At 46.0% G+C, this 19,180-nt stretch overlaps 1 protein-coding gene across 2 annotated transcripts in view; it reads right to left on the bottom strand.

The window, feature by feature from the left end:
• Positions 1-1,351: 1,351 nt before the first annotated feature.
• Positions 1,352-19,180, bottom strand: part of uso1 (USO1 vesicle transport factor) — a 103,581-nt gene continuing 85,752 nt past the window's right edge. Inside the window, exons 21-24 of one of the 2 annotated variants that reach the window (XM_078407649.1) lie at positions 13,251-13,337; positions 8,364-8,480; positions 5,651-5,866; positions 1,352-2,513 (exon numbers count right to left, since the gene is read on the bottom strand). In XM_078407649.1, the coding sequence (XP_078263775.1) occupies positions 2,442-2,513; positions 5,651-5,866; positions 8,364-8,480; positions 13,251-13,337 (492 nt within the window). In that variant the 3' untranslated portion in view covers positions 1,352-2,441. The remainder of the gene's footprint in view (positions 2,514-5,650; positions 5,867-8,363; positions 8,481-13,250; positions 13,338-19,180) is intronic. The other variant, XM_078407640.1, reaches the window with a different exon arrangement.

Below are 19,180 nucleotides of genomic sequence, written 5' to 3'. Positions count from 1 at the left end.
CAGACTGATGAAGCAGGGGGGAAAAGTTGGGAAGAGTCGGGGGGGGGGGGGGGGGGGGAGGAAGAGGAGTGATAAGTGGATACAGGTGAAGGGGGGTAATTGGCAGATGGGTGGAGTAAGTGATAAAAGGCTGGACGTGAAAGGGAGATAAAATGGGGTCAGAAAAGGAGAGAAGAGGAGTGGTGAAATGTAAAGCTGGAGGAAGGGATATGGGTGGGAGGGGATGGGGGATAAAAGGGAACCGGATGACTAGATGTGACGATTTGAAGATGAGCATTTGAAGGTTCAGTTTAGTTTATTGTCACGTGTACCGAGGTACAGTGAAAAGCTTTTGTTACGTGCCAACCAGTCAGCAGAAAGACAATACATGATTACAATCGAGCCGTCCACAGTGTACAGATACTTGATAAAGGGAATAACGTTTAGTGCAAGATAGAGTCCAGTAAAGTCCGATTGAAGATAGTCCGAGGGTCTCCAATGAGGTAGATGGGAGGTCAGGACAGCTCCCTGGTTGTTGGTAGGAGGGCTCAGTTGCCTGGTATAAAGTGTGGAAAGGAGCAGGGTGACCAAGGTGGTGGGAGATGGTAGGAGATGTGTGTGCACCTGATAAGGGGGATGGGGGTCGTAGGGGGGAGTTATCACTTGAAAGTGAAGAACTCAATGCTCTTATCGTTGGAGTGTAAGCTACCCAAGGTGATGTTCCGCCTGGCGTGTGTGGACTTTGACAATGGACAAAAATATCAGACACAAACGACTGATTGTGAGCAGTTTGGGGCCCCATATTTGGGAAAGCTGGTGTGGGCGTCGGAGGGTCCAGAGGAGGTTTACAAGAATGATCACGGGGATGATTGGGTTAACGTACGCTGAGCGTTTGAAGGCACTGGGCCTGCAGTGGCGAGAGTTTTGATGGATGAGGGGGGTACCTAATTGAAACTCACCAAATAGTGAAAGGCCTGGATAGAGTGGATGTTTCCACTAGTGGGAGAGTTTAGGACCGGAGGGCACAGCCTCAGAATAATAGAATGTATCTTTAGAAAGGAGACGAGGAGGAATTTCTTTAGTCAGAGGGTGTGATTCATTGCACAGACAGATGTGGAGGTTGTCATTGGGTATTGTTAAGGCAGAGATTAACAGGTTCTTGATTAATAAGGGCGTTAAAGGTTGTGGAGCGATGGCAGGAGAATGGGATTGGGAGGCAAAGATAGATCAGCTATGATTGAATGGCGGAGTAGACTCGATAAGCCGAATGGCCTAATTCTGCTGACTTGTGTACTTACCTAATAGTAAATAACACTGCAATAAGATATCTAATGAAAGTCAATCCTCAGTTAAAGCTAGAACCAGATAACGTGCATTATATTTTACTGCGTGAAATTAGTGAAAACATTTGTACCTGAAATTTCCTAGATATGAACTTTATTTCTAAAACAATTAAATTCTCTCTATAAAGTGTGCTATCTCATTTTATTCCAATTTGGCCTAACAGCCAATAAATTACATAAATGATACAGATCACGTCTCTCATCGATGCAGTGAACAGATTTAGAAATGAGTCTTTGCTTGCAGTTTTGTCTACAAATAATAAATGGACATTAACCAGAATTACACTCAAGTGTCTGTTAATCCCAAACTGTTCCCATGTCGTGCCGCTGTTAACTTTACAACAAGTGTCGATTTGGAGGGACAGAACCCAGCTTGGATCTATGTGAAGGCACAATGAACAGTGAGTGACAGACAGTAACGGATCTCAGATAGAACCTTCCCAGCGCGTGGCCTCCGTCAGAGAGCCGCCCAACTTTGGCGTTGCTGCAGAGACACAAGTGAGGATGCAACGGCCCCCTCACCTGCTCCCAACAATGCACAGGGCAGGCAATAGCAGTGGCACCACACTCCCCCCCCTGCAGCACACCGCTCGTACTGGGATGGGCACCACGCCATGCGAATGAATAGAACTACAAGTTCTCGTGCTGCCGCCACCCAGTGCACAGCATCTTACTGCCCCAATTCCTGGCCTGGCATCCAACATTTCTCCCCTCCCGAGTTTGCAGTGAAGTCAACAACCACCCAGAACAACACATCCTGTAGAAACACATGATTAAGTTTACAGTTCCATAATGGTGCAGGTTAAACGAGAACAAGAGCGAATCTCTGTTGACTGTACCGGTGGCTGGGGACAGGAAGCTATCTATTTCTTTCCCTTACGCGGAGAAAAATAAATGCTTTGTTAAAATTTTAATACTTTAAGAATTAAAAGGTTCTGCCCTACCTGATGAGAAAACTTCTGTAATGGGTAGATACAATGAACAGATATTTCAAAACCCCTTTTCAAAAACCCCAAACGTGGTTAACCCAGCTTCTACTTTTACTCATTGTGATATTCGAAGCTTTGACCCTCTTTCCATTCTATTTCCCTACTTTGTCTGCGTGCAAGTCAGATATAACTAGTTGGGTTCATCTTCGTCATAGTCATCATCATCCTGGTCGCCAGACTCCATGTCGTCTTCATCGTCAATCTGCAGAAAGAGGAGACATTTTAGAGAGTCGTACCACGTGGAAACAGGCCCTTCGGCCACCATCGTTCACCACTGCAGCATGTTGTCTCAATTAAACTAATTTCATGGCAAAACCATTTATGGTTAGATTTAGAAGCATGCAGGTACAGCAGGCAGTGAAGAAAGCCAATGGAATGTTGGCCTTCATAACAAGAGGAGTTGAGTATAGGAGCAAAGAGGTCCTTCTGCAGTTGTACAGGGCCCTAGTGAGACCGCACCTGGAGTACGGTCTCCAAATTTGAGGAAGGATATTCTTGCTATTGAGGGCGTGCAGCGTAGGTTTACTAGGTTAATTCCCGGAATGGCGGGACTGTCATATGTTCAAAGACTGGAGCGACTGGGCTTGTATACACTGGAATTTAGAAGGATGAGAGGGGATCTTATCGAAACGTATAAGATTATTAAGGGGTTGGACACGTTAGAGGCAGGAAACATGTTCCCAATGTTGGGGGAGTCCAGAACAAGGGGCCACAGTTTAAGAATAAGGGGTAGGCCATTTAGAACTGAGATGAGGAAAAACCTTTTCAGTCAGAGAGTTGTGAATCTGTGGAATTCTCTGCCTCAGAAGGCAGTGGAGGCCATTTCTCTGAATGCATTCAAGAGAGAGCTAGATAGAGCTCTTAAGGATAGCGGAGTCAGGTGGTATGGGGAGAGGGCAGGAACGGGGTACTGATTGAGAATGATCAGCCATGATCACATTGAATGTCGGTGCTGGCTCGAAGGGCCAAATGGCCTCCTCCTGCACCTATTGTCTATTGTCTATTTATTGTCACAAGTACAGTGAAAAACTTTGTTTTGTATGCTTTCCATCAGATCTGATAATACTACACAAAATATACAATCAAGCCAAACTCAAGTGCAACAGGTAGAGCAAAGGGGAAGATACAGATTCAGAGTTACCACGGCACGCACTGGGTTGGTTGAGCGTTTACTTTGTTGTTGATCGAGAGGAGAGCAAAAGCTCGAGGAAGACTTTGGACAGATGTATGGATAGGAAGGGTTTTGATGGAAATTAGGAGTAGCCCGGTGTGTCCACCCTCAAAATTATGAGGGAAATAAATATGGTTTGGTCTTTACAGATACGGTGTGGAAACAGCTCCTTCGGCCAGAGTCGGCGCCAACCCGCAATCACCCCGTATACTAGCGCTATCCTACACACTAGGGATCATTTACAATCTGCATAAGTCAATTCACTTACAAACCTGTATGTCTTTAGAATGGGGGGGGGGGGAAACTGGAGCACCCAGAGCCCCGCACCAAGCCAACTTTGCATCCAGTTGGCCAAAGTACATGTGGGCCCCTTGTGTCTATACCTCTGACAAGTTCTGCATGGAAGGCCGGTCCAAAAGCCTTGCTGAAGCCAATGCCAACCACGTCGACTGCTCTGCCTTAGTTACCCGAGACTGATCAACTTTAGATATTAAGGGAAGCAATGACTATCTGTTTAGTGTAGTCAAGTAGTGCAGAGATTAACGATGACCTTGTGCGTCGGCAGAACAGGCAATGAAGTTCTAATTCATTGTTAAATTTGGACAATTTCAACAAATTCCGTGCCTGATTCCTATGCAGCCTAAACTAGTCGCAAAGCCACTGAAACGGGCCTAATTAAATGCGATGTTCCTTTTCAGGGGGCTGCATTTCCTCATTATAGACACATTTCTGTGCAGGTCTAATCTCAGGTTCCCTGCTGTCTGAAGGACGAGATGGAACAGACACGTTGCTTGCACCACACCCACGTTAACTAATTTGGCAAAACCTCATTTTACTTTCAGCTTCATAGGGTGGCAAAGCTGGTAGAGCCGCTGCCTCACGGCACCAGAAACCCAGGCTCAATCATGACCTCGGGCGCTTTAGTTTAGTGCTCGAGTCCTCACTGAGTCCAGTTCTGAGGTCTTTACACCGGCTTCCAGTCTGTCAAAGAATTGATTTCATAACACTACTGTTGGTTTATAAAGCACTGAATGGTTTAGGGCCAAAATACATTTCTGATCTTCTGCTACATCATGAACCATCCAGACCTCTCAGGTCGTCTGGGACAGGTCTGCTCTCTGTCCCCAGAGTCAGAACTAAACATGGAGAAGCAGCGTTTAGTTTTTATGCACCACATACATGGAACAAACTCCCAGAAAACTGCAGGTCCGCTGCAACTCTCAGTTCTTTTAAATCGAGGCTGAAGACTTTTCTTTTTGACACTGCCTTTTATTAAATCAAATAATTATTCATTTCTTACACTGCACTGTAACTTTTATTCTTGTATTTTATATCTGTCTTATTCTATTATTATGTCTATTTTAGCTTGTTTTTATTTTCTATTCTCTTTAATGATGGTTTTTAAATTGCTTTTAATTGCTCTTTAATATTTTACTAGACCAAGTGGACCCATTGGGCCCAAACCTTTCCTGCATTGGTGCAGCACCCTCTCCTCCCCCCCTCACTCCCTCCCTCCCCTTCACTCCTCCCCCCACTCCATCCCCTCAACCCCCCCTATCCTCCCCCCTCCTTTCCCCCTCCCTCCCTAGGAGATAGATGTAAACTTTAAAATGTGAATAACTTTAAAAATATAACACCGATTTCAATGAAACTTCTTCCATTAGCACCAAAGGGACGACGGTGAGTCAGGTGGGCCTAGAATTGTCGCGCTATCGTGTACCGTTTTGGATGTAGGAGCAAACAAACAAACGAGAGTTTTAGTATATAGATGTAAAGCACTTTGAATTGCCTTGTTGCTGAAATGTGCAATAAGTAAACGCCTTGCCTTTGGTTCAGAGATACAGTGCGGAAACAGGCCCTTCAGCCCACCCAGTCTTCGCTGACAATCGCCTGTGCACTAGTTCTTTCTATCTTACACACTGGGGACAATTTACAGAAGCCACTTAACCTACAAACCGGAGCACCTGGAGAAAGCCCACGTGGTCATAGGGAGAAGGTACAAACTCCGTACAGACAGTCAGGATGGAACCTGAATCTGGGGCGCTGCAAGGGAGTGGATGTAAAAGTTTGATAAATAGAGCTAGTTGGGTGATGGAAGGTGGGTGCGTGGGTGGAGGGGCCTGTTTCCCTGCTGGATCTCTCACTCAGTGTTGCTGCATGGTACTAACCGGTTCCCCAAGCTCCTTCAGCTTGTTTTTCAGGCCGAAGATCTTCTGGTCCTGGTCTGCAAGCAGCACCAGCAGGTCGTCCTGTTCCTTCTTCGACTCTATCACCTCTTGCTGGAGCTTGCTCTTGTCAGTCTGAAGAATGACAACGGTATTGTTTGTCCTGGTCAGCTGCTGATCCAGTGAATCCTTCTCCTCAGTCAACACCAGCAATTGGTCCTGTGCATGTAAATAACAGAGAGTGTAGGAGGGAATTGCATTTGTGGTTTACACCGAAGACAGACACAAACGCCGCCCATTCCTTCTATCCCGAGATGCTGCCTGTCCCGCTGAGTTTCTCCAGCATTTTATGTCTAAGTAACAGAGAGCATGGTCCAGATAAAGCTGCACAATGCATACTTCAACAGAGAGGAAAGTTGCTCGAAATGCACCATCTGAGTAACAAAATGGACAATTACTGAAGGTTTAAGTTTATTATTGTCACGTGTGCTGAGGTAGTTTAGTTTAGAGATACAGCGCGGAAACATGCCCTTCGGCCCACCGAGTCCGCTCCAACCAGCGATCCCCGCACACTAACACTATCCTACAAACACATTAGGGACAATTTGCACGTATACCAAGTCAATTAACATACAAGCCTGTACATCTTTGGAGTGTGGAAGGAAACCGAAGATCTCAAAGAAACCCACGCGGTCGCGGTAAGAACGTATAAACTCCATACAGACAGCACCCGTAGTCAGGATCAAACCCCGGTCTCTATCCTACAAACCAGGAACAATTTATAATCTACGGAAGTCAATTAATCTCAAAACCTGTGTGTTTTGAAGAGAGTTATAGCTCTTAGGGCTAAAGGAATCAAGGGATATCGGGAAAAAGCAGGAAAGGGGTACTGATTTTAGATGATCAGCCATGATCATAGTGAATGGCAGTACTGGCTCAAAGGGCCGAATGGCCTACTCCTGTACCTATTTTCTATGTTTCTATGTTTTTGGAGTGTGGGAGGAAACCGGCGAAAATCCATAGTCACAAGGAGAACGTACAAACTTCATACAGAGAGCACCCGTAGTAAAATAGGTGGAGGGGCAGGTAGTGTAGAGAAAGCAGGGACTCTGCAGAAGGACTTGGACAGGTTGGGAGAGAGGGCAGAGAAGTGACAGATGGAATATGGTGTAGCAAAGTGTGGAGTCATGCATTTTGGTCGTAGGAATAAAGGCGCAGACTATGTTCTAAATGGGGAGAGAATCCAGAAATCAGAGGAGTAAAGGGACTTGGGAATGTTGGTGCAAGATTTCCAAAAAGTTAATCTACAAGTCGAATTGGTAGTAGAGAAGGCAAACGCAATGCTAGCATTTATTTCAAGAGGGCATGAATACAAAAACAGGGATGTAATGCTGAGGCTCTACAAGGTGCTGGTCAGGCCGCATTTGGAGTATTGCGAGCAATTTTGGGCACCATTTCTGAGGAAGGATATGCTGGCTCTGGAGAGGGTCCAGAGGAGGTTTACAAGAATGATACCAGTAATGAGTGGGTTAACATATGATGAGCGTTTGTCGGCACTGGGCCTGTACTCGCTGGAGTTTAGAAGGATGAGGGGGGACCTCATTGAAACACCAAATAGTGAAAGGCTTGGATAGAGTGGATGTGGAGAGGATGTTTCCACTAGTGGGAGAGTCTAGGACCAGAGGTCACAGCCTCAGAATTAAGGGACGTTCCTTTAGGAAGGAGATGAGAAGAAATTTCTTTAGTCAGACAGATGTGAATCTGTGGAATTCTTTGCCACAGAAAGCTGTGGAGGACGTTAATGAATATTTTTAAGACAGAGATAGATAGATTCTTGATTAATATGGGTATCAGGGGTTATGGAGAGAAGGCAGGAGAATGGGGTTAGGAGGGGGAGATATCAGTCATGATTGAATGGTAGCGTAGACTCGATGGGCCGAATGGTCTAATTCTGCTCCTACCACTTAAGACCTCATGAACCCGTGTCTCTGGCGCTGTAAGGCAGCAACTCTACCGCTGTGCCACCCATCAATTGTTTTTTCTGTGCTGTAAAATTCTCACCTAGGATTTGTCAAATCATTATCAAAGCCACACCTCTGCATGTATCTCAAGTATTACAAGACATTAAATCACAACAACGCAGTACATGGTTGTACTAATAAACACTTAAGGGCTTTAGCATTCCATTTTAAATGAAGTGTTTAGTTTAGTTTGAGATACAGCATGGAAACCGGCCCTTTGGCCCAAGGAGTCCATGCTGGCCATTGATCACGAGTTCACACTCGTTTCAGGTGATCCCACTTGTTTTTATCCACTCCCTACACAGCAGGGGTAATTTCCAGGCCAATTAACCTACAAACGCCTTTGGGATGTAGGAGGAAACCGGAGCACCCGGAGGAAACCCACGCTGTCACAGGGAGAACGTGCAAACTCCACACAGACAGCACCAGAGGTCAGGATTGAACCTAGGTCTCTGGCGCGGTGAGATAGCAGTTCTACCAGCTGGTCCGACCCCCCCTTCCCCCCAAACCCTTTTCTACAACAGCAGATTGAGCGTGGCGTTGGCTAAATATATTTAACATTCATGACGGTTCAACACCGATAAAAATGAGACTACAACCAGAATGATACACCCAAGCAATATAAACATACAGCAATTTGAGAGCTCGGCAGATCAGTAAATAGCTACGCCAGAACAGGTCAATTGGAAACATACCTTTAACTTTTGATTTTCATCATCCAATGCTGATACTCTGCTTTCCAGCTGTGTAATCCTTCGTAACGCAGAATCACTGTCAACATTTCCTGAACCCAGCCCAGACATGGCTGCAGGCTTTAAATAAGGACATACAAAAATGAAAACACTTAAGATTTCATTCCCAAACAGGGTGGTCTGCAATTACCCCTTTTGAAGGGGTTGCAAATTTTTGCTGAGAAGATATTTCAAAAATATAATTATTGCATATTTTCTTATCAGCCAAAACATTATGACCTGATGAGCCAAAACATTATGACCGCCTGCCTAATATGCTGTTGGTCCTCCGTGTGCAGCCCCATACGCAGCAGGGTGCGATGCACTGTGTATTGTGACACATTCCTCCCATGACCACCATTAACATTTTCTGTGACTTGTGCCACAGTCGACTTTCTGTCGGTTCGGACCAGACGGGATAGCCTTCGTTGCCTTCGCGCATCGATGAGCCTTGGTGCGCTCATTGCCCAACACCCTGTCTGTCGCCGGTTTGTGGTTTGTCCCTCCTCAGACCACTGTCGGTCGGTACTCACCACTGCTGACTGGGAGCACCCCACAAGCCTTGCCGTTTCACAGATGCTCTGACCCAGTCATCTGGCCATAACAATTTGGCCCTTGTCAAAGTCGCTCAGGTCTTTACTCCTGCCTATTTCTCCTGCATCCAACACATCAACTTCAAGAACTGACTGTTCACTTGCTGCCTAATATATCCCACCCCTTGACAGGTGCCATTGTAACAAGATAACCAATGTTATTCACTTTGCCTGTCAGTGGTCATAATGTTTTGGCTGATCGGTGTATGTAACTCATTGTAACTGCCTTTGTGGGAAGTTATTCCAAAATACAGTCGGAATAATAAAAAAGAACAGAGAATGCTTGAGATACTGGGAAGGTGAGGTTAACACATGCAAGGGGGAATGACTGCATCTGCCCAAAGGCCTCTCACTCCATGAAAGGCAGAAATATATTGCAAAGAAGCTGGTGGTTTCTCAGTCCACCATCTCTTTGCAACTTAAGGGTGGTGCAGCGGGTAGAGACACGGATTCGATCTTAACTACGGGTGCTGTCTGTATGGAGATTGTACATTCTCCCTGGGTTTTCTCTGGGTATTCTGGTTTCCTCCCACACTCCTAAAAAGCGCAGGTTTGCAGGTGAATTGGCTTTGGTAAAAATGGTAAATTGTCCCTGGTGTGCTAGGATACAGGGATCACTGTCAGCACGGGCTCGGTGGGTGGAAGGGCATGTTTCCACGCTGCATCTCTAAACTAAACTAATCTAAACTTATCATTTCTAGCTTTTCCCCAATCCTAATAAAAGGTAATTAAATGCAAAATTTGTCTTGCTTCTTTCTCTACAGATTTATTTTTTATTTCTGCTGTTTATTTTACTTACTTAAGATTTCTAGCATCTGCATTATTTTGATTTGGATTAGTGTGATGTGCTGTTATGAAAAATGTCTATTGATCTTTTCTACATTTTCCTTGATCTTCATCCCATACGTTCTCTCGTTTTTACACCTTACTTTTCCATATTTTGATGTCTCCCTCTCCCCCGACACCCATTCCTTCTCTCCAGATATGCTGCCTGTCCTGCTGAGTTACTCCAGCATTTTGTGTCTATATACAAGTCCCGTACCTATAGTACTGCGCAAGGCTCGGTCACGGGGCCTTCCATCGCCCGGCTCGGCCGCGAGACGTTTCAGCGCCCGGTGCGACTCGGCCGCGGGGACTTCCACCCCCTTGCGGGGACTGTGCGGGTCGGTCGGGGACGAGCTGTCTGTCCGTGGGCGTGGGAAAGAGAGTGGAAGTTTTGTTGCCTCCATCACAGTGAGGGGGTGTTTGGAGTCACTATGATGGACGTTTGTGTTGGGGTCATGTGTCTTGTGTTCTTTTTTGTGTGACTGCTATGTAGTTTCGTTCGGTACCTTGGTACCGAATGACAAGTAAAGCTCTGTTGAACTGTTGAACTACATCAATTTGATTTGTTCCAGTCTGGCACGACTGTTTTCTTATTCTATTTTTCATCTACCCTCCGAGGCATGTTCCACAGAGTCACCATTTACGAATGGCACAAAACCTTAACCTGCTGCCTCCATGAATCCATTTGGACATATCTGTATAAGGCAGTGCAGTGTCACAGTGGTAGAGTGGCTGCCTCACAGTGCCAGAGACCCAGGTTCAAACCTGACTATGGGTGCTGTCTGCACCAGAGTTTTTTTTTAGATTTAGAGATACAGCGCGGAAACAGGCCCTTCGGCCCACCAGGTCCGCGCTGCCCAGCGATCCCCGCACATTAACACTATCCTACACCCACTAGGGACAATTTTTACATTTTGCCCAGCCAATTAACCTACATACCTGCACGTCTTTGGAGTGTGGGAGGAAACCGAAGAACTCGGAGAAATCCCACGCAGGTCACGGGGAGAACGTACAAACTCCGTACAGATGGCGCCCGTAGTCGGGATGGAACCCGGGTCTCCGGCGCTGCATTGCTGTAAGGCAGCAACTCTACCGCTGCGCCACCGTGCCGCTCCCTGTACGTTCTCCCTGTGATCACGTGGGTTTCTCCGGGTGCCCCTGTTTCCTTTCACATTCCAAAGATTTGCGGGTTTGTAAGTTAATTGGCGTGTGTAAACTCTCCCTACTGTGGCCTGTTTCCACGGTCTATCTCCAAACTAAGCATCCCATCAGTAATGTTCCATGTATTTTAAACATCCTTCCCACCTTCTCTCTGCTATACAACCTATTTCTTTTCCTCATTTCCTGCTCTGACCAGGGTCTTGGAGCTGAAATATTAGTTGTTTGTCTTTACACAGGTGCTGACTGTTCTGCTGGATATTTTCATCATTTGCCGTTCTTGCTTAATATTGAAAAAATTCTAACGCTTCTCATATCCAAAATAAACTTTGCCCAAATAATTGCAAAGCAAGCCTGAATGTTGAACCTCTCTATTATGGTCACATACTTTGAAATGCGGCTGGCGTCTATGTTCAGAGGGTCAATTAATTTAAAATGACATACTGTGGATAAACATCACTTTGAGCAGTTCCTGTTACTTGACAAGACAAGTATTACATAGAACATAGAACAGTACAGCACAGGAACAAGCCCTACGGCCCACAATGTTTGCGCCAAACATGACGGCAAGTTTAAATGATCTCCTCTGCCTACATGTGACCCTTATCTCATCACATCCATGTGCCTATCTAAAATCCTCTTAAATGTCACTACGGTACATCAATTATTTATACTTAATGACTGACATCGTACTGAAACATTGGCCATTGATGAGGCATCCATGTTTCTCCTATTTCTGTGGACAAGAACAAGCTCTGGGAACTGGGCTATCAAACATCAAAGGTCTGGCCCTTGTCTCTGATCCACCAATGTGATTTGGCCCTTGTGTCAATGTGCCTGGCCCTTGTCTCTGATCCACCAATGAACAAGCTCTGGGAACTGGGCTATCAAACGTCAAAGGTCTGGCCCTTGTCTCTGATCCACCAATGTGATTTGGCCCTTGTGTCAATGTGTCTGGCCCTTGTCTCTGATCCACCAATGTGATTTGGCCCTTGTGTCAATGTGTCTGGCCCTTGTCTCTGATCCACCAATGAACAAGCTCTGGGAACTGGGCTATCAAACGTCAAAGGTCTGGCCCTTGTCTCTGATCCACCAATGTGATTTCCACAGGTCAGGCCAAAAGGTTTGATAGAGGCACAAGAGGCTCCTTACAGCGAATGCAGCGCCGGAGACCCGGGTTCCATCCCGACTAAGGGGGCTGTCTGTACAGAGTTTGTACGTTCTCCCCATGACCTGCGTGGGTTTTCTCCGAGATCTTCGGTTTCCTCCCACACTCCAAAGACGTGCAGGTTTGTGGATTAATTGGCTTGGTAAATGTAAAAATTGTCCCCAGTGAGTGTAGGATAGTGTTAATGTGCGGGGATCGCTGGTCGGCGCGGACCCGGTGGGCCAAAAGGGCCTGTTTCCGCGCTGTATCTCTAAACTAAACTAAGAGACTGCTGATGCTGGAATCTGGAGCAAAACTCAAATTGCTGGGAGTCAGCAGGTCAAGCAGCATCCGTGAAAACAAATGCTTGGTCAATGCCTCAGGTTGACACCGTACATCAGACTGATGCAAGGTCCAGACATCGACCAACAGTTTGCTTCCACAGATGCTGCTTGTCCCACCACATTCCTCCAGCAGTTTGTTTTTTATAAATAAGATTTGATGGTTTGAACCAAACAAGAAAGCTTTCCAGAAAGACTTAGACCATAAGACATCCACTTTACTTTATCTGAGAGATGCTGCATGGAAACAGCCTCTTCGGCCCACTGAGTCCTCGCTGACCAGCGATCACCCCGTACACGAACATTACCCCACACACTATGGACAATTTATAGAAGCCAATGAACCTACAAACCTGCATGGCTTTGGAGTGTTTGAGAAAATCGGAGCCCCCGGAGAAAACCTATGCGGTCACAGGGAGAAAGTACGAACTTGGTTCAGACAGCACCCATAGTCAGGATTGAACCAAGGCCTCTGGCGCTGTAAGGCAGAAACTCCACCGTTACGCCACTGTGCCGGCACATAGGAGCAGAATTGGGCCATTCAGCCCTGCGAGTCAACTCTGCCATTCAATCATGGCAGATCTATCTTTCCCTCTCAACCCCATTCCCTTGCCTTCTCCCTAGAACTTTTGCCGCTATTATTAATCAAGAACCTATCAATCTCCGCTTTAGAAATACCCAGAGACGTGGCCTCCATAGCCGTCTGTGGCAATGAATTCCACACATTCACCACCCTCCAGCTAAAGAAATTCCTCTTCATCTCCAGGCTAACTGCATCATCGCTTACCTGATTCTCCACCTCTTGCTTCTTGGCCTGAAGCTGGCTGATTTCGGCAGCCTGTGTCTGTACTAGAGTCCGCAAGGTTTCCAGTTCCTTTGAGAAAGTTCGTAAATTTAGCCATACTGATGACAGAAATGTTGGTATTCAAGTGCAGAGGTAACCATAACCGCAAGGATTTGCTGCAATCAATTCAGTTTAAACAAATGGCTTAGTTTGTTCTTAACTATTTTGACCACCCCATTAAAGATTATTTACAGAATCAAGCAAGAAATAAATTGTTTCTTATGTCAACACTGCCCCGAGTATAAACATCGTACAATTGACCTCCCGCTGGTGTACTGAAAACTCCTGCAAAGCTTTTCATTCATGAGTTAAATTATTTCCAAATCTTTGCATTCTAGTGCAAGCCTCTATAAATAAAGGAGCTGTACTCTGTGCCTTGGTGGGCTTAAAGCTGAATAAATCCCCAGGTCGGTACAAGTTCATCCCACGGGAGGCAAGGAAGAGGTTTGCTGGATTCTGGAGTTTTAAATCCTCACTGGTCACAAGTGATTACTGGAGAAACAACAAACACCATCCCCATTTTCAGAAAGGGCAGCGGGGAAGTCCGGCATTACAGACCTGTGAGCCTAACGACAGCCGAAATCTACAGATAATGTAGATGGCCATCAAAAATCACAGCAGGATGGTGATCAAGTGGGCAAGCGATCTGAGGAGTGGTTCATGGAGTTTAGTGCTGATAAGTGGGAGGTGTCACACTTTGGCCGTGTCAAACCAGGGCAGGACCCTGAGGAGTGCTGCAATGTTGTAGAGGGATCGAGAAGTGCAGGTACATAGTTCCTTGAAAGTGGAATCACAGGTAGGTCAAGGAGGCAGGCGTTGCGGTTTAAAGGGCATGTTCCTCTGCTGTGCTGTTCTTTTTTTTAAAATTTATATTTTTATTAAGAAATATGACACATGAAAATGAAAAACAATGTCAGTTCAAAGATGAGAATCACAGTCAAAGGATAGAAACAAAAATGGCAATACTACAATCAAAGTACTGTGCATCTCAATAGATTGAAATAAAAACTAGTCATACTTTGTGCTTCAAAGATATAATAAAACAAAACAAAACAAAGCAAAACAAAAGACAAAAAAAAAAGGGGAGAAGGGGTGGGGTGGGGGGGTCCGTTAGTCAGGAGACAGAGATTGCAGAGAGTGGAAAAACGTTAAAAAAAGATTGCCAATTTATCAGAATTGCCACTCACTGAATATCTAATCTTCTCTAACTTTAGAAAGGACATGATATGACAGAGCCACTGAGAGCTGGAGGGAGCTTTAGTAGACTTCCAGTGAAGAAGCAGATGGCATCTTGCCCGTAAGGAAGTGAAAGCAAGAATGTCTGATTGCATGGAGGTGTAACGGTTGTGGTCTTCTGGAAGCCCAAATATGGCAATATGGGGAGAGATGTTTATAGTTATCAAAAGTGTTTTTGACATAGTATTGAAATAGTTCTGCCAAAAGCAAAATAATAATGGACAAGAATAGAACATATGGGTTAAATTGCAGGATGAAGCGTGACATCTGTCACAGCTGTCGGTGATATTGGGATAAATTTGTGACAGTCGAGCTTTGGAAAACTGAATTCTAAAGAGTACCTATCTTCATTCTGTTTCTAATGACCATCCTGTGTACATTATACACGTTGATTGTTTTGATAACTGTTCTCATCGTGCTTTTAGATCAGATGGGCCGAAGGGCCACTTTCTGTGCTGTAGGACTCTATGAGGTGGCATTACCCACTGAGAGAACTAGTGGCTTCAGTTCCACTCCAGGCATACAGACGTCCGAAGAAGGGTCTCGACCCGAAACATCACCCATTCCTTCTCACCAGAGACGCTGCCTGACCCGCTGAGTTACTCCAGCTTTTTGTGTCCATTTTCCTCACCTCTCCCGATCCCTATAGCCCAACTCCCCAATCAGCCTCTAGTGTCTGTTATAATGCTCTGGAGTCCATTATAAAAGGCGAGGTTTCTGAGTACTTAAATGCACACAATAAAATAGGCCAAAGTCAACATGGTTTTGTGAAAGGGAGATCTTGCCTGACAAACCTGATGGTATTCTTTGAACAAGTAAATAGCAGGATAGACAAAGGAGAGTCAGTGGATGTGGTTTACCTGGATATTCAGACGGCCTATGATAAGGTGCCATACACGTGAAGCTACAGAACACCACGAGGGCGTGCAGCGTAGGTTTACTAGGTTAATTCCCGGAATGGCGGGACTGTCATATGTTGAAAGACTGGAGCGACTAGGCTTGTATACACTGGAATTTAGAAGGATGAGAGGGGATCTTATCTAAACATATAAGATTATTAAGGGGTTGGACACGTTAGAGGCAGGAAACATGTTCCCAATGTTGGGGGAGCCCAGAACCAGGGGCCACAGTTTAAGAATAAGGGGTAGGCCATTTAGAACGGAGATGAGGAAAAACATTTTCAGTCAGAGAGTTGTAAATCTGTGCAATTCTCTGCCTCAGAAGGCAGTGGAGGCCAATTCTCTGAATGCATTCAAGAGAAAGCTAGATAGCGCTCTTAAGGATAGCGGAGTCAGGGGGTATGGGGAGAAGGCAGGAACTGGGTACTGATTGAGAATGATCAGCCATGATCACATTGAATGGTGGTGCTGGCTCGAAGGGCCGAATGGCCTCCTCCTGCACCTATTGTCTATTGAGCCCACGGAATCAAAGGGCAGACACCAGCATGGGTAGCAGGCTGGCTGGATGGCAGAAGGCAAAGAGTGGCAATTAAGGGGGCTTTTTCGGGTTGGCTGCCAGTGACTAGCGGAGTTCCACAGGGGTCGGTGCTGGGGCCGCTGCCCTTCATGGTGTGTATAAATGATTTGGACACAGTGATTGAAGTCTCTGTAGCCAAGTTTGCAGATGATATGAAGATAGATGGAGGATCAGGTGGTGTAAAGATAGCAGGGACTCTGCAAAAGGACTTGGATAGATTGGGAGAGTGGGCAGAGAAGTGGTGGATGGAATACAGCGTAGCAAAGTGTGGAGTCGTGCATTTTGGTAGGAGGACTAAAGGCGTAGACTATTTTCTAAATGGAGAGATCATTCAGAAATCGGAGGTGCAAAGGGACTTGGGAGTGCTGGTGCAAGATTCCCAAAAAGTTCATTTGGAAGTCGAACCGGTAGTAAGGAAGGCGAATACAATGCTAGTATTAATTTCGAGAGGGCCAGAGTACAAAAGCTGGGATGTAATGCTGAGGCTTTATGAGGCATTAGGCATACCGCATTTGGACCATTGTGAGCAGTTTTAAGCCCCACATCCGAGGAAGGGTGTGCTGGTGTTGGAATGTCCAGAGGTTTACGAGAACGATCTCAGGAATAATCGGGTTAATAATCGTTTGATGGCACTGGGTCTGTACTTGCTGGAGTTTAGAAGGATGAGGGGGGACCTCATTAAAATGACTGAATAGTGAAAGGCCTGGATAGATGGAATATGGAGAGGATGTTTCCAATAGTGTGAAAATCTAGGAACAAAGGCCATATCCTCAGAATAAAAGGACATACTTTGAGAAAGATGAGGAGCAATTTCTTTAGTCCCAGAGGGCCGTGAGATTGTGGAATTCATTGCCACAGAGAGCTGTGGAGGCCGTCAATGGATATTTTTAAGGTAGAGAGTGACAGATTCTTGATTAGAAAATAGGTGCAGGAGTAGGCCATTGGGCCCTTCGAGCCTGCACCGCCATTCAATATGATCATGGCTGATCATCCAGCTCAGTATCCTGTACCTGCCTTCTCTCCATACCCCCTGATCCCTTTAGCAAAAAGGGCCACATCTAACTCCCTCTTAAATATAGCCAATGAACTGGCCTCAACTACCTTCTGTGGCAGAGAATTCCACAGACTCACCACTCTCTGTGTGAAGAAATGTTTTCTCATCTCGGTCCTAAAAGACTTCCCCCTTATCCTTAAGCTGTGACCCCTGGTTCTGGACTCCCCCAACATCGGGAACAATCTTCCCGCATCTAGCCTCTCCAACCCCTTCAGAATTTTTTATGTTTCTATAAGATCCCCCCCTCAGTCTTCTAAATTCCAGCGAGTACAAGCCCAGTCTGGATAGACTCTCCCAATCTATCTCATATGAAAGTCCCCCATCCCAGGGATCAATCTGGTGAACCTTCTCTGTACTCCCTCTAAGGCAAGAACGTCTTTCCTCAGGTTAGGATACCAAAACTGCACACAATACTCCAGGTGCGGTCTCACCAAGGCCCTGTACAACTGCAGCAGAACCTCCCTGCTCCTAAACTCAAATCCTCTTGCTATGAATGCCAACATACCATTCGCTTTCTTCACTGCCTGCTGCACCTGCATGCTTGCTTTCAATGACTGGTGCACCATGACACCCAGGTCACGTTGCATCTCCCCTTCTCCCAATCGGTCACCATTCAGGTAATACTCTGCTTTCCTGTTCTTGCCGCCAAAGTGGATAACCTCACATTTATCCACATTATATTGCATCTGCCATGCATTTGCCCACTCGCCTAATCTATCCAAGTCACTCTGCAGCCTCCTAGCATCCTCCTCGCAGCTAACACTGCCACCCAGCTTCGTGTCATCCGCAAACTTAGAGATGTTGCATTCAATTCCCTCGTCCAAATCATTAATATACACTGTAAATAACTGGGGTCAAGTCAAGTCAAGTCAATTTTATTTGTATAGCACATTTAAAAACAACCCACGTTGACCAAAGTGCTGTACATCTGATTAGGTACTAAGGAAAAAATGAAACATACAGTGGCACGCAAACAGTTCACAGCGCCTCCTCAATGAGCCTCAAACGCTAGGGAGTAGAAATAGGTTTTGAGCCTGGACTTAAAGGAGTCGATGGAGGGGGCAGTTCTGATGGGGAGAGGGATGCTGTTCCACAGTCTACGAGCTGCAACCGCAAAAGCGCGGTCACCCCTGAGCTTAAGCCTAGACCGCAGGATAGTGAGTAGCCCCAAGTCGGCCGACCTGAGGGACCTGGAGTTAGAGAGGGGGGTTAGAAGATTTTTGATGTAGGGGGGGGAATGTCCATTTAGGGCTTTATACGTGAATAGGAGGAGCTTGAAGTTGATTCTGTACCGTACAGGGAGCCAGTGGAGAGAGGCCAGAATTGGGGTGATGTGGTCCCTTTTACGGGTACCCGTCAGGAGTCTCGCTGCGGCGTTTTGGACCAGTTGCAGGCGGGACAGGGAAGATTGGCTGATCCCAGTGTATAGGGAGTTGCAGTAGTCTAGGCGGGAGGAAATGAAAGCGTGAATGATTTTTTCTGTCGTCGAATTGGAGGAAAGGTTTGATTTTAGCTATGGTTCGAAGTTGGAAGAAGCTGGCTTTTACCACAGCGTTGACTTGCTTATCAAATTTTAATGCAGAGTCAAATATCATGTCGAGGTTTTTGACATGCGGTTTGACTAGGCAGGATAGATTTCCAAAACTGCCTGTTATCGATTTGATGGAGTCGGGGGGGGGGGGGCGAATAGGATGACCTCAGACTTGCTCTCATTTAATTGGAGGAAGTTCTGTGCCATCCAACATTTTATGTCCTCAAGGCAGTGTAAGAGGCTGTTTAAATTTGACTGGTTGTTGGGTTTCAGGGGGAGGTAAAGCTGAGTGTCATCGGCATACCAGTGGAAAGAAATGCCGTGCCTTTGAATGATTTGGGTAAGGGGGAAGCATGTATAGAGAGAAGAGAATGGGGCCTAGGATGGAGCCTTGTGGAACTCCGCAGGAGAGGCTAGCTGGAGCAGAGGAATAACTGCCTATGTTGATGGCGAAACTCCTATCTTTGAGGTACGAAGCGAACCAGCTCAGGGCAGTGCCATCAATGCCAACCGCGTACCGGAGACGGTCAATAAGGATGGTGTGGTCCACTGTATCGAACGCTGCGCTGAGGTCGA

This window comes from Rhinoraja longicauda, chromosome 1 (genome assembly GCF_053455715.1).
Source record: "Rhinoraja longicauda isolate Sanriku21f chromosome 1, sRhiLon1.1, whole genome shotgun sequence".
NCBI classification, from domain to species: domain Eukaryota; kingdom Metazoa; phylum Chordata; class Chondrichthyes; order Rajiformes; family Arhynchobatidae; genus Rhinoraja; species Rhinoraja longicauda.
Note: the sequence above shows the minus strand (reverse complement) of the source record. Positions and strands in the feature narration are given on the sequence as shown.